We start from the raw sequence: 22,655 nt of genomic DNA, 5'->3' as shown, positions 1-22,655 counted from the left end.
TGATATTTTCTTGTCTTTTGCTTTTCTTGAAAAATTGAAAACAGAATCAATACAAAATCCTAAAAACCCTAGCCATGCCCATAATCCCCCCAAAATACAAAGAGCACACAATAAATTAAAACACAAGAATCCTTTTCTTTCCTGAAGTTGAAAAGTTTATATAACTTATATTTGATCATTTCAAATGCCTGTTAGAGGAAAAAAAACCAATACTTTATAATGCCTTAAAAATGATACCACTTACCCTAAAAAAAATAGTCCTATAGTAGCCCCCAGTACACGACATCTATGGAAAAAAGTCTTTATTGTTGAAAGAAATTTACTTTTCTTGACTAGAATAAATTTACAAAAGGAAGTCTCTTTTTAAATTGTGACGAGGCAAGCAGAAATACCTGTCTGTTTAACAGACAAATGCAGCAAGGAGGAACCGTCCAGCCAGGCAGACGACTACAAAAGAAGCTTTAAAGAACCCAAATCTCAACACAAAATAAGACACAATCTGTCACGCATCTGAAACAAGTTGTCCCACCAAAAGCCAAAAGTTGAAAGCTAAAACTAAAACCAGTCACCAGTGATACCCACAGAATCCTTTTTTGGTGCAGTAAACAGTGATAGACAATGCACCCATATTCTAGTCTTTAAACTATGTCGTTGATATCCCACGGTTTGTTTTGAATACAAAGAGAGAGAAATTGTTTTCTCGAATACATCCATAAATGACACCTACAATCCCGTTTGGAATTGTTGCCAGAAGGACTACAGGGGAAAATCAATTAAAAGTACGAGGCAGAGACTTTGGGTTTTGGACCAGTACATAAAGAGCTTGGAAATATCACTCCAGTCCTCAGAACAAGACAAAATCTGAACAAAGTCAACAACTCTTCCTAGATCCATCAGAGAATTAACGTCACAGGGCAGAGTGCTGCCCTGGAAACTATGACGACAGATGGGTGGACACAGGGAGTCACAGCTTGTCAGGAGCGGCTCTCAGCTGGAGCCAGTACAGGTAGAGGCACTGAGCTGTGATGGACGGACCGATGCAGGCTCGCTGTGGACAAGCTTCAGTTACAAAACTCGAGGGGCCCAAACTCAGCGGGGCCAACCAGCTTCTGTGAGTTCTACCTCCCAAAGCCCCACCAGGTTCTCAGGGTGCAGATGGGGGAAAAATCTCCCCCTTCTTCTAACGGGGAGGGGAAAAGCAGCCATTCTGACACACATCCGGGGCATTCCGTTCTCACTGACAGAAGCCTGCTCTCAAGAGAAAGTGATTTTGCCAGAGCCTAACTGACCCGTAGAAACACCCAGCTTCCGCCCCCTCTAGCCTTCCTGTTTCACCCAAAAGGGGACAAAAGCTGAGCAGTGCCTCTGAAGGTCTCAGCCCAGGACACAGGCTCATTCAAAGAATGAGACAGTCGCAGAACCACAGACGCTTCCCTTCCCCTCCCCCATCCTGCCACCACGTTACTCAGGCTCCTGTATAAGCACCGCCTCAGCTGAAAGAGCTACCTGGGACCCTCACTAAGAAGGGTCTCTGGGGAAATCCAAAGACAACAAGGGAGATAAAGACAAGGAAATGTTAGCCCCGGACACCTACAGCAACAGCAAACAGTAAAGAAAGCATAACTCCTCACCAGACAGACATAAAACCTCCCACTAAAGGCCATTTAACCTCAGTTCCTTTTATCTGATACATCATGTCCAGCCATCAGCAAAAATTACAAGGTACACTAAAAGGTGAAAAACACAATCAGGAGGCACAGTGCATCAGGTTCAGCTATGGCAGAGATTTTGGAATTCTCAGAGTGGGCATTTAAAATAACTATGATCAATACGCCAAGGGCTCTAGTGGAAAAAGTGGACAACAGGTAAACACAGATGGGTAAATGAAAGCAGAGATGTACACCCTCAGAAAGACTCAAAAGGAAGAGCTAGAAATCTACAAAACAGTAACAGAAATGAAGAAGTCTTTGACGGGCTCATCATCAACTAGACACAGATGAAGAAAGAATCGGTGAGCTCGAAGGAATATTGACAGAAACTTCCCAAACTGAAAAAGAACAGAAACAAAACCAACAAAAAAAGCCAAGAACTATGGGACAATTACAGAAGGTGTAACATATACGTAATGGGACACCAGAAAAAGAGATAAGGCATAGAATAAAGATTTAAAGTAACAATGGCTGAGAGTTTTCCAAAATTAATAGCAGACACCAAAACAGATCCAGGAAGCTCAGAAACACAAAGTAGGATAAGCACCTTGGCACATCACATTCACAGTACGGAAAATCAAAAGACAAAGGAAATCAAAGACAAAAAACCATGAGACTTTTAGTGGTATAAGAATAGTACTTCCCTATTCTCCTCGGGGAATTCACCCAACAGCAACAAGAAAGAATCCCAACCCCTGATAACCTCAGAAGACCCTTATGACCTGAACCATAATCTAGGTGGGAGGGATTCATGCTCAGTGGGAACTGAGACAAGGTACGTGAAGCAGGGCACAGGCACTCTGCTTCCAGATCTGACAGCCTGGGGGGTTCACTTTTCCAAATGAGGGGCCCCTCCTGCGCTGTGCACACCCGCAACCCCTCGCTGCACCAGCAAGAGCCTCCCGCAATCTGCAGCAGCTCCAGAAACAGAGGTGGTGGGACTACATGAGGAATCACACAGATTAGCAAGATGTGCAGGAAGCAAATCAAAAGGAGCTGCTTGTGATGCTCATGGGGAGAGAAGGCAAGGCCAAACAAGCTTGAGTCACAGGAAATCTTCCTAGTAGCCTGGACCTCAGCCCTAGCTCTAAAATCTCAACATGAACCATCTGCAAAAAAGTTATCAAGAAAAAAATGCATGGGTCGGCCGAGTGGCGCGTTGGTTAAGAGTTGGCTTGGGACACCAGCTCTGAGCAGCAGGGCCGCCAGTTCGGATCCCACATGGGGGCCAGTGACGCTGCACCCTCTACAGCTAAGATGGTGACTAACAGCTTGACCTGGAGCTGGGCTACCGTGAGGCGATGGCATAGGCTGCAGTGGGGCTGGCTGGCAGCGGGCATGCGCTTTCGTGAGCTGCCAAGAGCCACCGTGAGTGGCCGTCCAATGGCCGGCGACTGATCTGCCTCAACTGGGAAGAGTGCAATGATAATACCAACATCGGCCAGTGAAGCGACGTCCTCCACAGCTAGACTGAAGAACAAAACGACAGCAACTTGTCTGTTCCCCTTCCCCGGTTCCCCAATGCTGTGCCCTCCCCCAATTCCCCAATAAAATCTTAAAAAAAAAAAAATGCTCATCTTAAATAGAGTAAGAAAAAAAGTATAGAATCACCTTCCACTTCCAGCCATGATAGAACAAGGGCCAGATTTATCCATCTACTGTAAACAACTAGAAAACCAGATAAAATACAGTAAACAATGGTTTCAGAGAATGGACAGATGGCATAGGATTATAATCACTTAGAAGGGAAACAAATGAAGTTAGTCTCAAAACTGACCTATCTTAACTTTTTGAATAGAAAAATTCCATACCAAATGGTTTCTCATTCTTTTTTTTAAAGCACAGAAGAACCTATTTAAATTGGTCCTCTATTAAGAAAATATTAATATAAAAGCTTATAATGTAGATTTAAGTCCCACCTTACATTTGATGAACTGACTTTATAATAGTAATACAATTTTATTATTTTATTATTTTTATTATTTATTTATTTATTTCTTTGAGCCATCCTGCCACCTGTTGGCAGCTCAGTGGCAACTCAGCTCGGGCCGGGCATCGAACCGCTGCTGCTCAGAGCTTGCACTCTTGCGCGAGCTCTTAACCAACTGAGCCACTCAGCCGGCCCCTACAATAATTTTAATTAAATGTCATTATCAAAACCTAACTTACGACTATTTTAAAAATGCACATAAAGTATATTCTTGAAACTTTGAATAGGCAGATTGGTCCATTAATCTAAGATGACAAAATCAAAGATGGCCAAAAAGAAACATTTTACACACAAGATTTTTTTAGGGTTGAAAAGAAATGATGTGAAATAATCAGTTATTCAAATTATGATTTTAATGTTCAGTATTATTAAAAAATCATAAGCATACCTGTTTTTTTCTAGATCGATGATTTTTAGAAGTTTCTCGCTGATGGTTTAAAACATGCTTTCTCTTGCTTTCAGTGGCTTGTCTACTATTTTCTTCTGTATTTCTTTTATCTAAAAGTAGAAGTAGTCATCAAAAACTGTTTCACATTAAAAGAGGAATTGTATTTTTAAAGGTTACCATGAAATTCCTATTTATTTTTTAGCTACTTTAAAGAAAAAGATTCTATGTGCTTAATTTTCCTCCCCTTTGAATCTCAAAGCAGCATGGTGCTGTGCAAAGATCAGTACTGGAAAATGAGAAGGAGTGTGTTTCGAATCTTGATTCTTTTGTATGTCTTTAAACAAGTCATCTTACCACCCAGAGCCTGCCTCCTCATCTGTTCAAAAGAGAAATAATATTTGCCTAGAAGGATTGTTGAAATTTTCTTAAGATAATTTTTAAGAAGTATTTGACACAGTGTATAAGTATAACCCTTTCCTCATTCCCTCTTTCTTATGCACAATTCAGTAAAACAAGAAATAAATGTATATGTAACTGAGAAGAAACAGTATATATATAGTTATTGAAAGTATTTTTATATAGAAAACCTAAAAGAATATACAAATAGAGTTAAAGAGTTCAGCAAGGTGGCTAGTTATAAGATCAATAAACAAAACTTAGTAGCATATCTCTACATAGCAGCAAACAATTAAAATATTAAAATAACTGAAAGATAATATTTATAACAGTAACAAAAAATATAACATTCTTAGGGATAACTCTAGCAAAAGTGGTCAAGATCTGTACGTAGTGAACTATAAATCTTTACTATACGTGTGTATATGTACACTACATTATAAGAAAAAACATAAGACAATCTAAATAAATATACTTTTTATTCGTGCATAGGAAGACAGCATAATTGTGTCAGCTCTCTCCAAAATTATCTGTTGTTACAATGCAATTGCAAATTGCATTTCAACAGGGCTCTTCGTAGACATTAACAAGAGCATTCGAACACTGCATGTGAGGAGAGGTAGGGTGCCACAGGCCCAGCAACCCTGCACTTCTTGCTGGACGTATGAGGCTTCCTTACTTCCTGACACCAAGCAGTTTCTGTAGTTAGTTAGACAGGCACCTAAGTAGGCCAAGGGAACCAAATTATTTCAATTTAGAATTATAATTCCTAACCATTTTGCAGCAATAGATGTAGAAAAACAATTTTGGAACTTCACCAACAAGAAGCAAAATATTTCTTTGAGTGTAACTTTACCATCTTAAAAATGAGGATGATGATAATAACTATGGATGTGAATGTTTTAGAGCTGTAATTTACAAATATTAGCTAACAGTGGCCATGCCACCAGCCATCAACTATGAATACATTTATTCAATTAATATTTACTGCAGGCCTACTATGTGCCTGGCATCAAGTTGGTACATGCATGATTTTTATATTGATCAGTAAGTATTTAGGTTTGGATCAATTAGGCTTAAAAATCCCTGCATTAGTACAATACCTAGAACACAGGGTCAGTTCCATAAACATCTGCTGAATGCATATATGCTAAGGAGGAACTTACGGCCAAATTATAATTGAAAATAATTATGGACTGTTTTTAAGATTTTTGTTTTTTTTTGGTTATTGTTGCTTGTTTTTTAAAATCAATCCAGCAATGCCTTTAATAAGGATAACAAACTCTGAATGCAATGAGGACGGCAGCTAGATTCTATAGTCAACCCTCATTACTCATGGATTCTGTATTTGCAAATTCACCTCACCTACTCAAGTCTGCCACTCCAAAGCCAATCCTCAGAGCTTTTGTGATCACAGCCGACATGGACAGGAAATGTGAGTCACCTCTCACGTGCACCCCCAGCAGAGCTGAACAAGGTGAAGCTCTGCCTTCTTGTGTTGGCACTCACGCCATAAATAACTGTCCTTTCCACAGCCTATGTAGTGCTACATTTTCATGCTTTTTGCTGGGAGTATTGTTGAAAATGGCCCTGGTTGGAGTGCAAGTGCTGTCTAGTGTCCTAAGTGCCAGAGGCCACGATGCTCCCTAGAGAAAAGGTGTTAGACATACTTCATGCACACATGAGTTACAGTGCTGCTGACCATGAGTTCAATGTTAATTAATCAACAATACACTATATTAAATAAGGTGTCTTTAAACAAAACTCAGAAAACAAGGTTATGTACTGATCAGCTGACAAAAAGGTGACCAGAGGCTCACAGGAACCTAGCCCTGTATTTATGCCCCTGTAATGGTGCAGTTTTCACTAAGCCATGTTCACGGGGACTGTATAGAACAGAACTATCGTGAATTAACAGGAATCAACTGTATTTATGTTTCAGATAAATAACCATGTCAAGTTGTTGGTCAAGTTAAGGTAGAAAAGCAGTGTACCACTGGAGCACAAGTGCTCTAAGCGAGGCAGTTCGAATAGCTAACTTTCTAAATTAACCACCACCTCTAACTACTCTGCGAAGTCATGACATTTCATCTCTTTGTGCTCCAGCTCTCCGAAGTGTGTGTGTGTGTGTGCTGTGGTGCTGAGGTCAGGGTCGGCTTGCTTTCGAGACCACATCAGCCTTCCACTTCTAAAATGCAATATGAGCACTCACTTGGATGCGTTTCTGCTCTTGGTTCTCTCTCATTCAAATCTTGGTGGCTTTCCCGTTGCGAGTTCGATAAGAAGAGATTCTTGTGAGACCTAAATGAAACATGAAAGCCAATGACTGGTTCCACAAAGACTAGAAAAGCCGTGGGGAAAGGCAGATGACTAGTCTTGTCTCTGTTCTAGGACCCGCGTCTGCTGTGGCCTGTCTCCTCTGTGCTTTCCTTGCCGAGTGCCCCATCTTCACCTTTGGCCTCCTAAGACTTTTGTTATCAGACTTCCATCTCTCCCATCACTCGGTATTTTCTTCATCTTATAATATCTACTCAGAAATCCAGATTCTTTTGGTCTTTCAATTAGATAGATCAAGGAAAAACAATCTTCAGACTATAAAGTATAAACTTGCATTCTCTCCTATGGCTTCTAAGTTTATTTCCCCAAAGAGAAATTCAAAAATTCCTTTATGCATGAATGGCAGATATCACTTGATTATCTTTATAGCTTTTTTGAAAGTTAAGGCTGTTTGGAAATACAGCATATGGCAGAATTTTTGGACAGTCCTACAAATTCGGTGTTATTCCAGTTTTATAAAGGAGCAAACTCTGATGAAAAAAGTAGTTCATTTAGGCTTAGGCATCTATGTGATCACTTCCTGAAATCTGTCCTTTCACCCCTGCCAGTGCTCTATGCAACCTGCTAACCCTTTCCCTCCCTTCTGAAACTTTCCATTGTGCTCTCTGGGATGCCTTCCTCAGCCTCTTCAGGCCCCCGCCTCCTTGTCTAGCTCTCCCATGGGGATATTTCTCTCCTTTGTGGCCTTCTCAAGTAGACACTGACTTAATCTTCCACCTTCCACGAACTACAGGGTCCGAGGTGGCTCTCTGTACTTTCCATTTCCTAACGAACGTCACTTTCAGGACGCTGCTTCCCTAGAGACGCTGGCCCTGAAGGACTCACGCGCTGAGGGGTATCACCACCCAGCATTCTGCATAGTCCTTCGCTACCTCTCACGTATTTCCCATCTCCCCAGATCTTTATCCACCCTCAAATGCTGCTATTGCCATGAACTACTTCACTGTTCCATGGATAACCCGTATAACATCCTGGCCCCTCAATGTCTCATTTCCAATGACCCACGGTTCCATTCAGCATCCTGACTGATCTAGCTCTGAAATCATTCATGCAGACTTCCTGCTCTCTGAACATGTTGTATTGTCTGTCACAGCATTTCTAGATTACAGTTTTTCATAAAATCGGAATTTGGGACATTCATTAGAAATGTAACCCCTTCCTGCCCCAGCATATCCTCCTTGTTTCTGTGGCAGAATCAGAGTTTACTAAACATCTGCTTTAAGTTCAGGTACTCCCTATGTGTGTATTCCAATAATGGCCTTGTAGAAACTATGTGAAACAACCCAGGACCCCAGAGGCAGGACTCTATAATTTGGAATTCCAGGACATGTCAGGGTCTTGAATATCTGTTGAGGTTAGTAGGACCCTACAGTAGTCTTTAAATACCGTTTATGTGGCAGCTATTATAACATATCTAGGTCTGCAGAATTGCTAAGGTTTTAAAGACAGAAGAAAAATGCCAATTTACTTTACCTCAGTAAGGATACTGTCCCCTCCGTAGACAGTGTATCATTAACACTTTAAAGAAGAAAAAAATTGTAATGTAATAAAAAATAAAACAAACTTTTCACAATAGCACTTCCCACACAATTTATTAAATATTTCAATTTGTAAGAAATATCTTTTGGAAAGAAACCCTGATGACATGGGGACATATATAGTCCATTACAACATGGCTAACTTTTGCCCAGATGTGCTTACTAGAGATATTAAAACTTCCCTAAACACAAGCAATTTATACTGTACTCGAGCATCCATAATGTCACTCTTTCAAAAACTCTCCCATCTACCTTAATTTCCTGTTCTCCCCGGCAGTCTCCAACTGAACTTTGAAACCAATTCCTCCCTTTGCTGTAATTAAAGCTGGCTTCCACAGCACAGCATGACTATTTATACTCCATGCCTGCCTTCACTGGAACTATTCTCTCCTGAAATGACACTTCCTCTCCCACCCAGCCGCAAAAATCTCAACTATCTTTCAAGGCCCTGTTCGATGCTAACACTTCCTTGGAGCTGTCCCGTATCAACTTCTTCAGCATTTAAGTCCATCTATAAACTTTAACAAATTATGTAATCTCTGCTGTTCCTGTTGCACATCGATAATTCTTACGGCCTCAAACAGTGTATAAGCTGTATCAGAACACAATACTTATTCCCTAGTGCTGATAACAAGGGCTTCCCCTTTCCTGGCATCTGCCTGACCTCGCAACCACACTTAGGACCCCGCCTTACTTCACGTGCATCCTGAGTCTTGTCCTGACAACTGGTGAATGTGATGCTTTCTTTGTCCCGATTCTATTTGCTTCCAGAAGGTTTGGAGAGTTGCCCGATTTTGATCTTGATCTTAGTTTTGGTTTTGCTCCCTGTGTCTAGTGTACTACAAGTTCTAATGTATGCCTGGTAATGAACTAGGCACCCAGGACACAAAGCTAATTAAGAATCTCCAAAGAATTCTTAATCTAGTGAGAGATGCAGACAGGCAGAGGTATATTATTATCCAAGATGTGTGGCTCGGTGCTGCGGGAACACAGAAGTGACAACTCTGATCAGAGCTCAGCAAGGCTTCTAAGGCTTCTTATAGGCGGTCTCTGAGCTAGACCTTGAATGGCAAGTAAGAGCTTGTCTTGGAGAGAAGAGAAAGAAGGGAACTCAAAATTAAAGCAAGGACAGAGGCATGAAAGAGCTTGTAACATTTCAAGATCAGGAGAAGTTCTGTGTTGCTAGAAGGTACCATGTATGTGGGCAGGGAGAGGGTTAATGCTCACAGACAAGGTCGTTTATGGCAAAAAACAGAGTGTATGTAAGGCTTTATAAGCCATGCCAACAAATTGTAACTCTTCTACTAAGAAACAGAAATCCAATAGAGGTTATTAAGCTGGGAAGTGATTTAAACAGATTTGTTTTCATGGGAAGCTAACTCTGGAAGTCATGTCAAGGATGAATCTGTGTGGTACAGAGCTAAGTAATAATCTAGGATATAAATGACAAGAGTGGATTTGAGAGGCATTTCTGAGATGGGATTCACAGGGGAGATAACTGGGTATGTGAGGTGAACAAGAGACAAATGAGAACATCCAGAATTCTGTTTTACACACATTGCCTCTGTGTGGGAGGGGACTGAAATAAGTGGGTGGCACTATATAAGTAGGGTACATAGGAAATGTATTCGTTATCTGCAATTATCACGAGTTTTATTTTAATTTTATTTTAAAGCAGCATTACACTGGGCAGGAAGGCTGGGCCATAAGAATGCACTGGGTCTTAGTATTACTAAATTTTGATTTCCTAAACAAAACGAAATAATTGAGCCAGTAAAAATAAAATCTGTACTTCTCAAAATGGGTCTTAGAAAAACCTGAGTCAAAGAGAAACAGGACTTTAACAGAGCCTTTGGGGAGACAAAGCAGTGCGTAGCCGATGATGCTGTCATGGGCAGGGGGGGACAGGAGGCTGACTCCAAGGTGGCTGGGCTCGGTCCTGAGGTGTGCCCAAGCCACGTCCACCTAACTTGGACCCCGATCCCCACCTCTAAATAAGTAGTTAAGATGAGGAATCTTCAGGGCTCAAGTCATGGCTCCAAGAAAAAACAGTAATATTATATCTACTGCCAAATACGTCCTCCCAGAACCCACAGGATTTGACTATTTGGCCCTGGGTTAAGGATGGAAGAATAGAGTGAATGGACCATCGGTTCAAGAGACAAGATCTTCATGGTGGTAGAGTTGATCTTTGATAGGGTTAGCCTCTAAAGCCAAAGCTAAAGGTAAAAATCAATTCTGTAAAAACCACCCCTGCAAACCCCTAAAGAAGAAATAGTTTTGGAGACTGAACTCTTGTCTCTTGATATGTGCGACTGACACAGTGGTTACCTTCTGGCACTGGGGCAAATAACTATTTCTTCAGTGGAGCGCCCGACGAAGCGGGTTAGCTCACCCTTAGAAAAGATGCACGAACAACGTCTTAAGGTGCTGGAATAAGCCTCGGTACAGTACGAGTCACGTGGGGTCTGAGAGCTAAGCGGCACAGATGATTCAGGCTTCCAACCTTACCGCTGTCCCAGAGCAGGTCCCCTGAGAATGCGAATGCTATTACTCACCCCACTTAAACTGTGCGTGTTCTCACTGTGTTTTTGTTTAGCACATGTAACAAGAATTTTGCGTAAGCCATGAAGTAGCTCTGCATACTCCAAATAGCCAAATGTTAATCATCAGCAAGACAATATACCCACTGCTCAGTCATGATTCTTAGTAGTAATGGCTCACTAGCATCACTTGGACATGAAGATATTGCATTCATAAGACAAAAAAACGCATCAGTGAATTTACAAACCTTTTTCCTATATCCAAATTGGCTTCAGTTTCCAAGTCTGTATCACTACCATCAGCTTTATCTTGAGAAATTGTTCTTGCTCTTTTACTTTCCACTACTTTTGCTGCTGCCTTAAAAAGGGGGGTTGTGGGAGACAAAATGGCATTAAGTCATTTTATCTTCATGGCATTAAGTCATTTTAAACAAAGAGCATTAAATTAAGGCTTCTATTGGGTCGTCGGGAAAGTCATGACGTATTTTTCTATGTTTTTCAATGCAAAAATGCGTCATGACTTTCCCGACAACCCAATAATTCTTTGACAGTCATAACCAAAGTGTCTGTTCACAGACCAATAAAGGGCGCTGTGCTGTTTACTTTCCCCAGTAACTATGACATCACCAGCAGCTACTTCCGCTACCTGCTTGGTTTGTAAGCATTATGGAGGTCTTTCCTTGTAAATGTATTTGATATACATAGTATTCTCTAGGCAATTATTTTAAGATAAAAGGTTAAAAGGAAATCAATAAAAATTCCAGATATTATAAAACAAAACTACCTCAAATTAATGTTCTACTATAACATATTATGGTAAAATTTTTAGAGGCTAAGACAGAATAAAACGTTATAAAAAAATTTTAGTCTATCCTTTTCCCAAAAATATTCTAAAACTTTCTTTAAAATTTAAATTTAAAGTAAATATTTTTCACTTACTTCTTAATTCATTTTAGATTTTCCACTTCAACTTTTTAGTTCGAGAAATTTTTCCCAACCCTTATTTTGAAAAGTTATAAAAATACTACAAAGGTCACTGATTAACCCTTTAGATTTACTAATTGTAACATTTTGTCACATTCTTCTACAAAAATCACTAAATAAAATTCTGATTTGTTTTTAAAGGGTTTCTAAAGTATTCTCCTTTATAATAATTTCTCCTAAGTGTACCAGTCTCTGAAATATGCATACCTTCATTAGAAAGCCTGATGATTTTTCATTGAGCACATAATTCACAAAACTCTTAATTTTCTCCATCATGTGGTCGTAGCTGAAGTGTTGAAAAAAGGAATGAAATGTGTCTTTCTGAGAGATTATCATACGTAATTTCCTGTGTAAAGACTAAAGAAAACAGAAAACATTAACACAAAATTCACAAATACTAGAAATTTTGTCATATTTAATTGAAAAGATCACTATAAACTCAGAGATACAATTAAGGGATTAAAAAAATTTTCATGTTTTAAATGGCCCACCAACATGTATTTTCTGGCTTTTAAGAAAATATCTAATATATATATATTTTTTTTAAAGGTTTTTTTTTTTTTATTGGGGAATTGGGGAAAGGGGAACAGACAAGTTGCTGTCCTTTTGTTCTTCAGTCTAGCTGTGGAGGACGTTGCTTCACTGGCCCAAGTTGGCACCATCATTGTGCTCTTTCCAGGTGAGGCAGATCAGTCACTGGCTTCTGGATGGCCGCTCACTGCGGCTGCTGGCCGCTCACACTGGCTGCTGGCTACACACGGTAGCCCATGGCAACCCACTGCAGCAGGGGCTGCAGCCTACGCCGTCCCCAGCGACTCACAGCAGCCCAGCTCCAGGTTGAGCTGTTGTTCAGCATCTTAGCTGTAGAGGGCAGTGTCACTGGCCCTCATATGTGGGATCCGAACCAGGGCCCTGTGGCGTCCCAAGCCAGCTCTTAACCATCACGCCACTTGGCCGGCCCGAAAATATCTAATATTTCACACACATACAAAAGGACTTTAAAAAACAATATGAACCTGAATGTCCATTATAAAGCTTAAGAAATAGATTACAAATACAGTCCTTGTTTACTACCATAATCTAACTGTTAATCCCCAACCTCCCTTCTCTTCACAGTAACCATTACCGTGAATTTAGATTGTACTCATATCTGTGTATTCTTCATACCTGCACTATATATGTATATATCCATAAACAATATATAGTATTGTTTAGCATGGTTTTAATTTTATACAAATAGTGTTATACTGTGTATCCTTCGGAATCCTGTTATACTTTGTTCAACCTAACATTTACCCAAATTGATTTGATATTTGTAGAACTTTCACTGTTGTATAGTATTCCATTGGTCAAAACTACCCATTTATTCATTTGTCCAGCCTTTTGATAGCATTTAGGCTATTTTCTATTACCACAATGCTGTTCTGCGTTTTTCCACATGTCTTTTTGGCACAGTACAAGTTTCTCTTGTACAGTAGTTCTTTTAATGCTGGTTGCACAATAAAAGCTATAGAGTTTTTTAAAAAGTTGACTTCTTAGGCTCTATCCCAGACCGATTGTCTCAGCAGGGCCAGGGATTTTTTTTTTTTAATAAAAGTTTTACAGCGTTTAAAACATGCACTGAATGTGCAAACAGCTACTGTAAGTTGTTTATCTAGAAGTGGAATGCATGCTTACAGATTTTGCTAAAACGCTCTCCCAAGTTGAAGTACCAATCTACACTCCAGAGAGGAAGGCATGGCAGCCCTATCATTTCTCCACATTTTGAGCCACCTGTTGGTATTCTCAGACCTTTTAATCACTGCCCATCTGAGGTACAGGAAATGCTATTCCAGTATGTTACTCAGCATCGCCCTGCTTACTACCACCAGTGAGGTCAAGCATTTGCTCGTGCTTACTGGCTGCAAGGTTTTCCTCTTCCGTGAAGTACAGGCAGAGCAGAGTTTCCAGGAGCCTCACAATGCTAAGGCAACAAGTGGCGGCAGGCAGCCCTCTAAATGTATCAGCCTTACCGCTGCCATCTGGAGGGTTACACCCCAGGGATAGGAGCAAATCCCACAGGCTGAGCCTCTAAAAACTACCGCCTCCCCTCAATGGGTCTCAGTCCCTCAATGGATTAAGATGACCACCCCCCCACTCTATGCCTACCAGCAAGTGAAAAGGTGCTCACCTTCATTAGCATCAGGGGAATAGAAGTGAAAGCCCGTGCGATACGCCACATATCTGCCAGCATGACTAACATGAAAACCACAGCTAAAGTCTGGGAAGCAACTGGAACTCTCCCGTAGTACTGAAGGAATTAATGGACTGTAACTATTTGAGAAAACTGGCAGTGTCTAGTAAAACTGAGCATGTGCATATCCTATAACCCATCAATTCTCTTCCTAAGTGTATACCCAATAGAAACACATAGATTTGTTCTACAGAAGATGTGTAAAGGCATGTAATAGCTAAAAACTGGAAATGATTCACATGTCCATCAACAGTAGAATGGGTAAATTGTAGTCTATTCCTACAATGGAGCAATGAGAATGAACAAACTACTGTTATCAGCAACACCATGGATCAATCTTACAAACATAAACCTGCTATCTGACTCCATTACAAGAAAACTAATCTTGGATGTTATAAGGACAGCAATTACCCCTGAGGAGGTGGGCGGGACAGTGACTTGAGGGAGGGGGCTGGTGATGTTCTGGCGCTGGATCTAAGGGCTCGTTGCACAAATGTGTTCCTTTTGTGACAACACACCTACTTACATATTTATGATACATGTACTCTACTAGAGGTATGCTATTGTTCAATAAAATGTTTGCTAAAAAATTTCTATAAAACTATTTTTTCTCTGAATAAGCTTAATTCATTCCAATGGCATTTTGCTTTTAATATTTAAAAACTTAGTCCTATTGACCCTAACATTACACTTATACACAAACACTATTAATGATCACATAAGAAACCTCTCGAGTGGCGTGTTGGTTAAGAGTTGGCTTGGGAGCGCCAGCTCTGAGCAGTAGGGCCCCGGTTCAGATCCCACATGAGGGCCAGTGACGCTGTGCCCTCTACAGCTAAGATGGTGAACAACAGCTCGACCTGGAGCTGGGCTGCGTGAGTTGCTGGCGATGGTGTAGGCTGCAGCGGGCTGCCGTAAGCTACCGTGAGTGGTCGGCAGCCGGTGAGAGCTGCCATGAGCCGCCGTCCAATGGTCAGTGAGCGACTGCCTCAACCAGGAAGAGCGCAATGATAATACCAACATGGGCCAGTGAAGCGACATCCTCCACAACTAGACTGAAGAACAAAAGGACAGCAGCTTGTCTGTTCCCCTTCCCTGATTCCCCAACACTGTTCCCTTCCCCCAATTCCTCAATAAAATCTTAAAAAAAAAGAAACCTCTAGAAAAAATTAAGCAAGTTATAACGCCTCCTTTCATACTTGCATTGTCCAAATATAGGAGCCACTAGCCACACGTGGCTATTGAGCCCTTGAAATGTGTGAGTCCTGAATTTAGACAAAAGTGTAAAATACACACCAGGTTTCAAAGACTTTGTACAAAAAAGGAAGTGCAAAATATCTCATTGATACTTTTTTATATTGATTGTTAAAAATAATGTGTTTTTATATATTGGGTTAAATAAAATGTTATTAAAATTAGTTCACTTGTTTCTTTTCACCTACTTAATGTGGCTACTAGAAAATTTAAAATCACATAGGTGACTTGCATTCTATTTCTATTGGACAGGACTGTCCTACACTGTTTAAAAGATAAACTGTTCAGTTTCTCTTCCAATATACTTTCAATTTTCCTCATTCCATATAAACAGTTCTAAAATTCTGATTCTAATCTAAAGAATTACCGTGTTAGAGTCTGAGTCACCAAATACTCTTCCAAAGACTTCTTCTGCTTCCTTAAAATCGCCATTTTCCATACAAATAGCTATAGCCTAAAAGATAGGATGACAAATACATACCTCAGGTTGCTTTCTGAAATATCTAACTGTTATTTAAATACTGAAATAACTCAGGTAAGTCTAAATTACTTCATTTAAAATATTTTATGTAATTTAATAATTATGATTTGAGAAATGATATAAAGTATTTCACAGATAAAATAATTGTGGTTTGAAAAGACAGGGAAAAGTTTCTTTGGCCCATTGAATATTTACTCATAAACACCCAGAATTCTCTCTCTTTCTAGTTTAGGCCACATTGAAGGCAGGTATTAATAATGAAATTAGGAGCTACATTACATACGTTTAAGACCCACCTAAACATTTTGAGCAAAAGGAAAATGAGAGAGGTCGATGGCATTTGTGATGATCAGGAGACATAAAATTTTCGAGTTAGGATCCCTGGAAAATTTCTAAAAGAAACCAAGGAAGAAAGATGCTTTTGAATAATCATTTTATAAACTGACCTTTTTGATACTATACGAGGTAAATATGGAACACCATTACCATCTAAGTCAACTTGGGTGAATTATTTAACCTCTTGGTGCCTCAGTTTCCTTATATGTAAAAGAGTAGAAACAATCGTACCTGTTTCGTAGGGTTGTTGTGAGGATTAGAGTTATTGGGTTGTTGGAAAAGTCATGACTCATTTTTGCAATGAAAAACATAGAAAAAATACGTCATGACTTTTCTAACAATCCAATTAGTATATTAACAAAGGCCTGCTTCTCTAGAACCACCCCCAGATGGGGGTAACATAAATCTCTTTGCTGTAGGTTGAAATTCTTAAAAGAAGCAGTCCTTTTTCTGCCCAGTTTCTTTAGGTCTTAATTCTACTTGGCCGTCATTATACTATTAGTAATTCTTGGGCAGGTAGTACATTACACCACATGGATTTTCTTTTCTACCCAACTGTAAAAAAAATTTTTTAAGGAAAAGTTTATTTATCTAACAAAATCCCTACTATGTGCTTTGCCTGTTAGCAAAACATATTTTCCCTGCTATTATTATATCTTCGTATGACTTTTTTGGCTTCTCACTCTTTAATAGGCTCCTCCTAAAATTCTCTCTACATAAAGATTTGCATTTTCTTAATCACAAAAATCCATTTATTTTGTATCAAATATTCTAATATGTTCATATTTATAATCTTTAAATAAAAATTGGGAGAGCACAAACCACGGGTCTTTGAAAGTTGCTTGGTGATCTTTAAATTGATGATCAGGCACATTTCCCGAAGTGGGGGCAATATACACGTAGGTAGCAAACATTAAGTCCCAGATCTCAGAGCTCGTGTCAAGACTGTAAACCAAAGGTCAAATTTCTACAGAGAATGATTATATTAAATTTTACTCTGGGTTTAGCACTCAACTTTCATTAAGTGGCTCTTAATTTAATTTCTTCAGATGCTATATTTTTATTTTCTAGCAAAATACTTAATTACAAACATAAAGTAACACTCATACCTGAATTTTAATTAAATTTTGTATTTCTTCATGAAGTTTGTCATGTTCCTTTTCAACTGAAGCCCAAACCATCAGGGCTGATTCCAAGGGTGTAATTCGGTCATCAGTTTCAAACTGTGCATCTTTTAAAACCAGAACAAAAATAAATTAGAAAGCTAAGTCAAACATTACTTTGTCAATTTTTAAAAATTCATTTCTTTAAATATTTACTGAGTGTATATTACCTGTCAGGCACTGCTCCTGTATGGACCAGTTTAGGGAAGTGATTTGATTTTTAGAGTTAATTTCCTTATTAAAATCAACTTAACAATGCAAAAAAGCTAGGTAAGTTTAGAAAAGGCTTGAAGATTTCTTTACTAAAATATTAATTTTAAGAGCTAAAATAAACAATATTTTATGTAAGGTGTCACAGTAACAGTAATCTTAAATGGGCCATAAGTCTAACTGCGTTATAACAAAACTATAGATGAAATTAGTTTATTCTGAGTTTGATTTTAGCATATACTACTTGAAATCCTTGTTATATATTTTGTGGATATTTGAAATAGGATCTTTCAAGAAGTTATTTCTCTCCCAAGATTCTTCCAATCACCAAGGCTTAAAATCTGAGGACTCACTGTTTTACTCCTTCCTTTTTCTCATCACCATACCCAACTTGTTGCAATAGACTGTACGGTGATTTAAAAAACCTGACTTTGGAATTTATCCTCCACTCCATCATGTGTATCTCCTGTGTGGTGTTGAAAAAGTTTTTCACCTTTCTTTTCCTCAACTACAAAATGGTGAAAATAAATACTATATCATAGGATTTATGTGAATATTTAATGATAGTATTTGTACTCTGTTAAACTTTCCTAAAACAGAATTTTGATCAGGGTTATTCTGATCAAAGACTCACAGTGGCTGGTAGCTACTTAAATTAAATACAAACATCTCAATCTGAAATTCAGAACCTTCACCATGTATGTCTTACATCTATTATTTAATATAATCTATAATTCACCCATTCAATATACAGAGGGTGCCAAAAAAGGGTACACATTTTAAGAAATGAAAACACTATTAAAATTACGCTGATGGTAACCACTTTGAGCACCTCTTGTAATTGCAGAAGTCAAACGTGACTTGTATTCATCTTTTTTTATCAGTATATATCAAGAATTACAATTTTAATACAGTTTTTTCCTTTCTTAAAATGTGCATACATTTTTTGGGCACCCTTTATATTTGAGCACTCACTATGTGTAGGCACTCGCCTAAAACTGAGACTGTCTCAGTGAGTAACAACAAGTCCCCACTCTTAGGATGCTCACATGCTAACGACAGAGACAGGTAATAAACAAATTAACAAATAACTGAACTTCACAGAGTAATGAGGGCTAGTAGGAAAATAAAGGGTACTAGGAATAAAAATGACGGGGGAGGGGCTCTTTCGGATAGGGTAGTTAGGAAAGGCCTCTCTCAGGAAGTGATAGTGGAGCCAGATCAGCACAATGTGAAGCAGGAGCAGCGGTCACTTAAAGATCTACAGGAAAAACATTCCACAGGGAACGAACCGCAAGTGCAAAGGTCCTGAGTACGAGTTTGGTGTGCAAAAAGACAGAACGGAGGTCAGTCTGCTAAGGCCGTGGAAGGTGGGATGCATGCCATCAGGGATGAAGAAGGAGGGAAGGGAATGTCTGTTTTGGAACTCTGATTGGACAACGAACAGGGCCTGCAGGTGGACTGGATGTGAATGTGAGGAAAAAGAAAGGGTTCCCAGGTTTTAACACCTGGATAAATGGTGCTGCCACGAAGCCTGGGCGAGGAGCAAGTTTTGGGGGTTAAGCATGGAGATCAAGGGTTCTACTACCCAGGTAAACTATATTGTCCACATAACTCTAATATTTTGTCTTGTCTAGACTACCATTTTCACATTCTAATGGAAGCCATCAATCCCAAGAGGTTTAGGGTAAATTCTACCTCCGCCATGAATTCCTTCCTTACTCTAGCTAAGTGACCAGAAAATTTCATTTCCCTAAATCTCTTATATCACTATTCCTATCTTTGTTATGCTTTGTAGTATTTTATACTTACACTCACCTCAACAATCCCTTAGCTTTCAGTGTCTTGAAGGCAGAAAATCTCTTACTCTACAACGCATAATGATTACATTTCAAATTTTGAGGCAGGAGCTATTGGGTCGTCGGTAAAGTCATGACGTATTTTTCTATGTTTTTCAATGCAAAAATGAGTCATGACTTACCCAACAACCCAATATTTAGTATATTCCTCTCAATCCCTCTAGTTCCTGGTATACTAGTAGTTCCATAGAAACTACATAACAAACAAGTAATACTTAAAGAGAATTTCCTTTTTTTTTTCCTTTTAAAAATCAGAGGGAGCATGCAATTTATTATTAGCTGTTTCAACGATTTCTACTTTATTTCTTATTGATCTTGCCAACATTTTAGATATAAAAATATATCCATTCATATACCAAGTCTCTATAGTCCAGGCTGGCTCTGTGCCAGGTACTTAGGATACAAACATGAAGAAGAAAACGTTTCTGCCCTTACATGTGGAACCTACATGTGAGCTATGAAGGAAGAAGACAAGTAGACAAACCTACGTGACTGGTCCTTTACTAGAATTATGGCCAGTGGTTCTCCACCCTAGCTTTATCTCAGAATCATCTGAGGAGCTTCTGGAAAATACTCATGCCTAGGCGTACCCCCGCGTTCGATTTAATTAGTATAGAGCAGAGGCCATGCGTCTGTTTTCTAAGAACTCTCTAGGAAAACCAGTGTGTCTGAGGAAGAGGGTTAGCTCTGAGAAGGGATACCAGAAAAGAATCTTTTGTGAAAGAAAAGTCATCCGGACTGGGACACTAAGAGTAAACGGAAGAGGGCTCTCCGGGTAAAGACGGCAGAGCACGGTTACAGCTTTTTGCTGACTACATTCAGCCCGTCTGGTAAAGTTGTCCAGATTGAACATGCTTTGGCTGCTATAGCTGGAGGAGCCCCTACAATGGGAATTAAAGCTTCAAATGGTGTGGTGTTAGCAACTAGGAAGAAACAGAAACCCATTCCATATGAGGAGCGAAGTGTACACAAAGTGGGACCAATTACTAAATGTATAGGCTTGGTATGCAGTGCCTGGGCCCAGATTACAGGGTGCTGGTGCAGAGCTGGAAGCTGGCTCAGCAACACTATCTTGTTTACCAAGAGCCCATTCCCACAGCTCAGCTGGTACAGAGAGTAGCTTCTGTGATGCAAGAATATGCCCAGTCAGGTGGTGGTCGTCCATTTGGAGTTTCTTTACTAATTTGTGGTTGGAATAAGGGACGCCCATATTTATTTCAGTCAGATCCATCTGGAGCTTAATTTGCCTGGAAAGCCACAGCGATGGGAAAGAACTATGCGAATGGGAAAACTCTCCTTGAGAAAAAGACACAACGAAGATCTAGAACTTGAAGATGCCATTCACACAGCCAAATTAACCCTGAAGGAAAGCTTCGGAGGGCAAATGACAGAAGATAACGTAGAAGTTGGAACCTGCAATGAAGCTGGATCTAGGAGGCTTACTCAAACTGAAGTGAAGGATTACTTGGTCGCCATCACATACTAGTGAAATGACTGGAAAATCTGTTATTTCAGATAATCTCTACACTTAAACATGTTTAAAGTATGTTTTGCAGACTTTCTGCATACTTATTTCTACATGGTTTAATGAGCCAATGTTTTTAAAATGACACAAATCATAATAAATTGTTAAAAACAAAGAGTAAATGAGATAAGCAAGTAAAGAGGACAAGGATGGCAAGGAGAACATTTCAGGAAGATGGAGCAGAAGATAAGGCAGAGGCCTACAAAAGACACTCACACTCATAATTAACAGCTACTGAGGCCCTACTATGTGTCCTGCTAAGTGCTTAACATGCAGTAGGCCTTTATCCACACAATTTCTTTAAAAGAGTATGCCATATCATCAATCTTGTTTTATAAAGAAGGACCTCTGATCTACAGGTCACAGCTAACAAGTGGCAGAAACGCACACCAGAACCCTTACACACTACTTGCTGTGTCTCAAAAGGTGCAATTCAGGAGTGACAGGATGGCTGCTAGGCTAGAGTGCCTGCCGTGGGGCCGTGAAACGAAAATGTGAAGGCAGGTGGCCTCACCCTTCTTCATTTCACATCTGCTTTCCTTCTGTCAAAACCTCATTTCAGTACTCCTCTTTCCTAACACGTCTTTCTCAACTGGCATTATCTAACCCTCCTCATGCATCTGCCTTCCTTCTTATAACGGTGAGATGCAGAAAAAATGGGTACACGTTAGATCTTAACTTCTAAACTTTTACAGGGTAGACCTTCACTTTCAGGTAGGATGCAGGACACTGCAGCAGGCCAGCCAGTGCTCCCACGACAACTAGGAAAACACTGGACAAACTGCAAAACCACGTTGCTACGGACACGGGGTAGCTGTGCGAGCAACGAGAATGACATGAAGTACGTACAATTCCAGAGCCCTGAGGTGAGCTGATGATTTGTAGCTGTTTCCTTCCCTGAGCTCATTTATTACTGGGCTGAGGATCCAGTGTTCTCCAGGTAGGGAGATTTCACTGGGGTAAGATAAACGAGAAAAGCTTCTGGTGGGTTCCTTGGGGCTGGCTGGGTGGACTGGAAACTAGAGGAACTGAAAACACAGGTTTTCCCCGCAGGACGTTTGCTGAGTTCTGGGACAGTGCAGGAAGCTGTGGTGGAAAGGCAGGAAAATCTCCCCAAGTTGCACAGGTCTTAAGAGATAAAGTCCCATGAAAGGAGGAGCCTGCCATAAGCAAACAGTTCCCCTTCAAGACATTTGCCATATTTAAAGCTATGTGGGGCAGGAGGCTAAAGCTAATATGGTAGCCTCCAGCCATATGTAATTATTGAGCAGTTAAAATATGGCTAGTCCAAACTGAGATGTGTTTTAAGTATACATATGAGGCTCACATTATATTTCTATCAGGCAATGCTGCTACAAAGCAACCACTAAAAAATGCAAAAGGGTACGTACGTATACTGAAAATCTAATACGTAAATTAAAATGAAATTCTAAATGCTTTCTCACTTGAGTCCATTATGGTGAAATATATTGATTCTTGGTAACTGACCTTGGCCTATTATATTGAAGATACACCCAAAACAGGATCCTGGTGAATTTCAAGATTAAGGATGCAGGATACTCTAAAGAAAGAAGAACAATCTCATATCAACAGTCTACCTTTACACCTAAGGGAACTGGAGAAAGAACTGCAAAACAAGCCCAAAGGGAGTACAAGGAAGGAAATAATAAAGACCAGAGCAGAAATAAATGAAATAGAGACCAAAAAAA

General features: G+C 39.7%; 1 protein-coding gene and 1 pseudogene across 2 annotated transcripts in view; one reads left to right on the top strand and one right to left on the bottom strand.

Moving 5' to 3' along the window:
• The window catches only part of TERF1 (telomeric repeat binding factor 1), a 33,324-nt gene that overhangs the window by 4,378 nt on the left and 6,291 nt on the right, over positions 1 to 22,655 (bottom strand). For both annotated transcript variants that reach the window (XM_019643624.1, XM_019643625.1), the window contains 7 exons: positions 17,299 to 17,420; positions 15,740 to 15,826; positions 12,093 to 12,242; positions 11,150 to 11,259; positions 8,294 to 8,338; positions 6,696 to 6,784; positions 4,088 to 4,197 (listed from right to left, as the gene is read on the bottom strand). In XM_019643624.1, coding sequence (XP_019499169.1) covers positions 4,088 to 4,197; positions 6,696 to 6,784; positions 8,294 to 8,338; positions 11,150 to 11,259; positions 12,093 to 12,242; positions 15,740 to 15,826; positions 17,299 to 17,420 — 713 coding nt within the window. The remainder of the gene's footprint in view (positions 1 to 4,087; positions 4,198 to 6,695; positions 6,785 to 8,293; positions 8,339 to 11,149; positions 11,260 to 12,092; positions 12,243 to 15,739; positions 15,827 to 17,298; positions 17,421 to 22,655) is intronic.
• Positions 19,128 to 20,907, top strand: LOC109383289 (proteasome subunit alpha type-2 pseudogene; annotated as a pseudogene).

This window comes from Hipposideros armiger, unplaced genomic scaffold (genome assembly GCF_001890085.2).
Source record: "Hipposideros armiger isolate ML-2016 unplaced genomic scaffold, ASM189008v1 scaffold_80, whole genome shotgun sequence".
NCBI lineage: Eukaryota > Metazoa > Chordata > Mammalia > Chiroptera > Hipposideridae > Hipposideros > Hipposideros armiger.
Note: the sequence above shows the minus strand (reverse complement) of the source record. Positions and strands in the feature narration are given on the sequence as shown.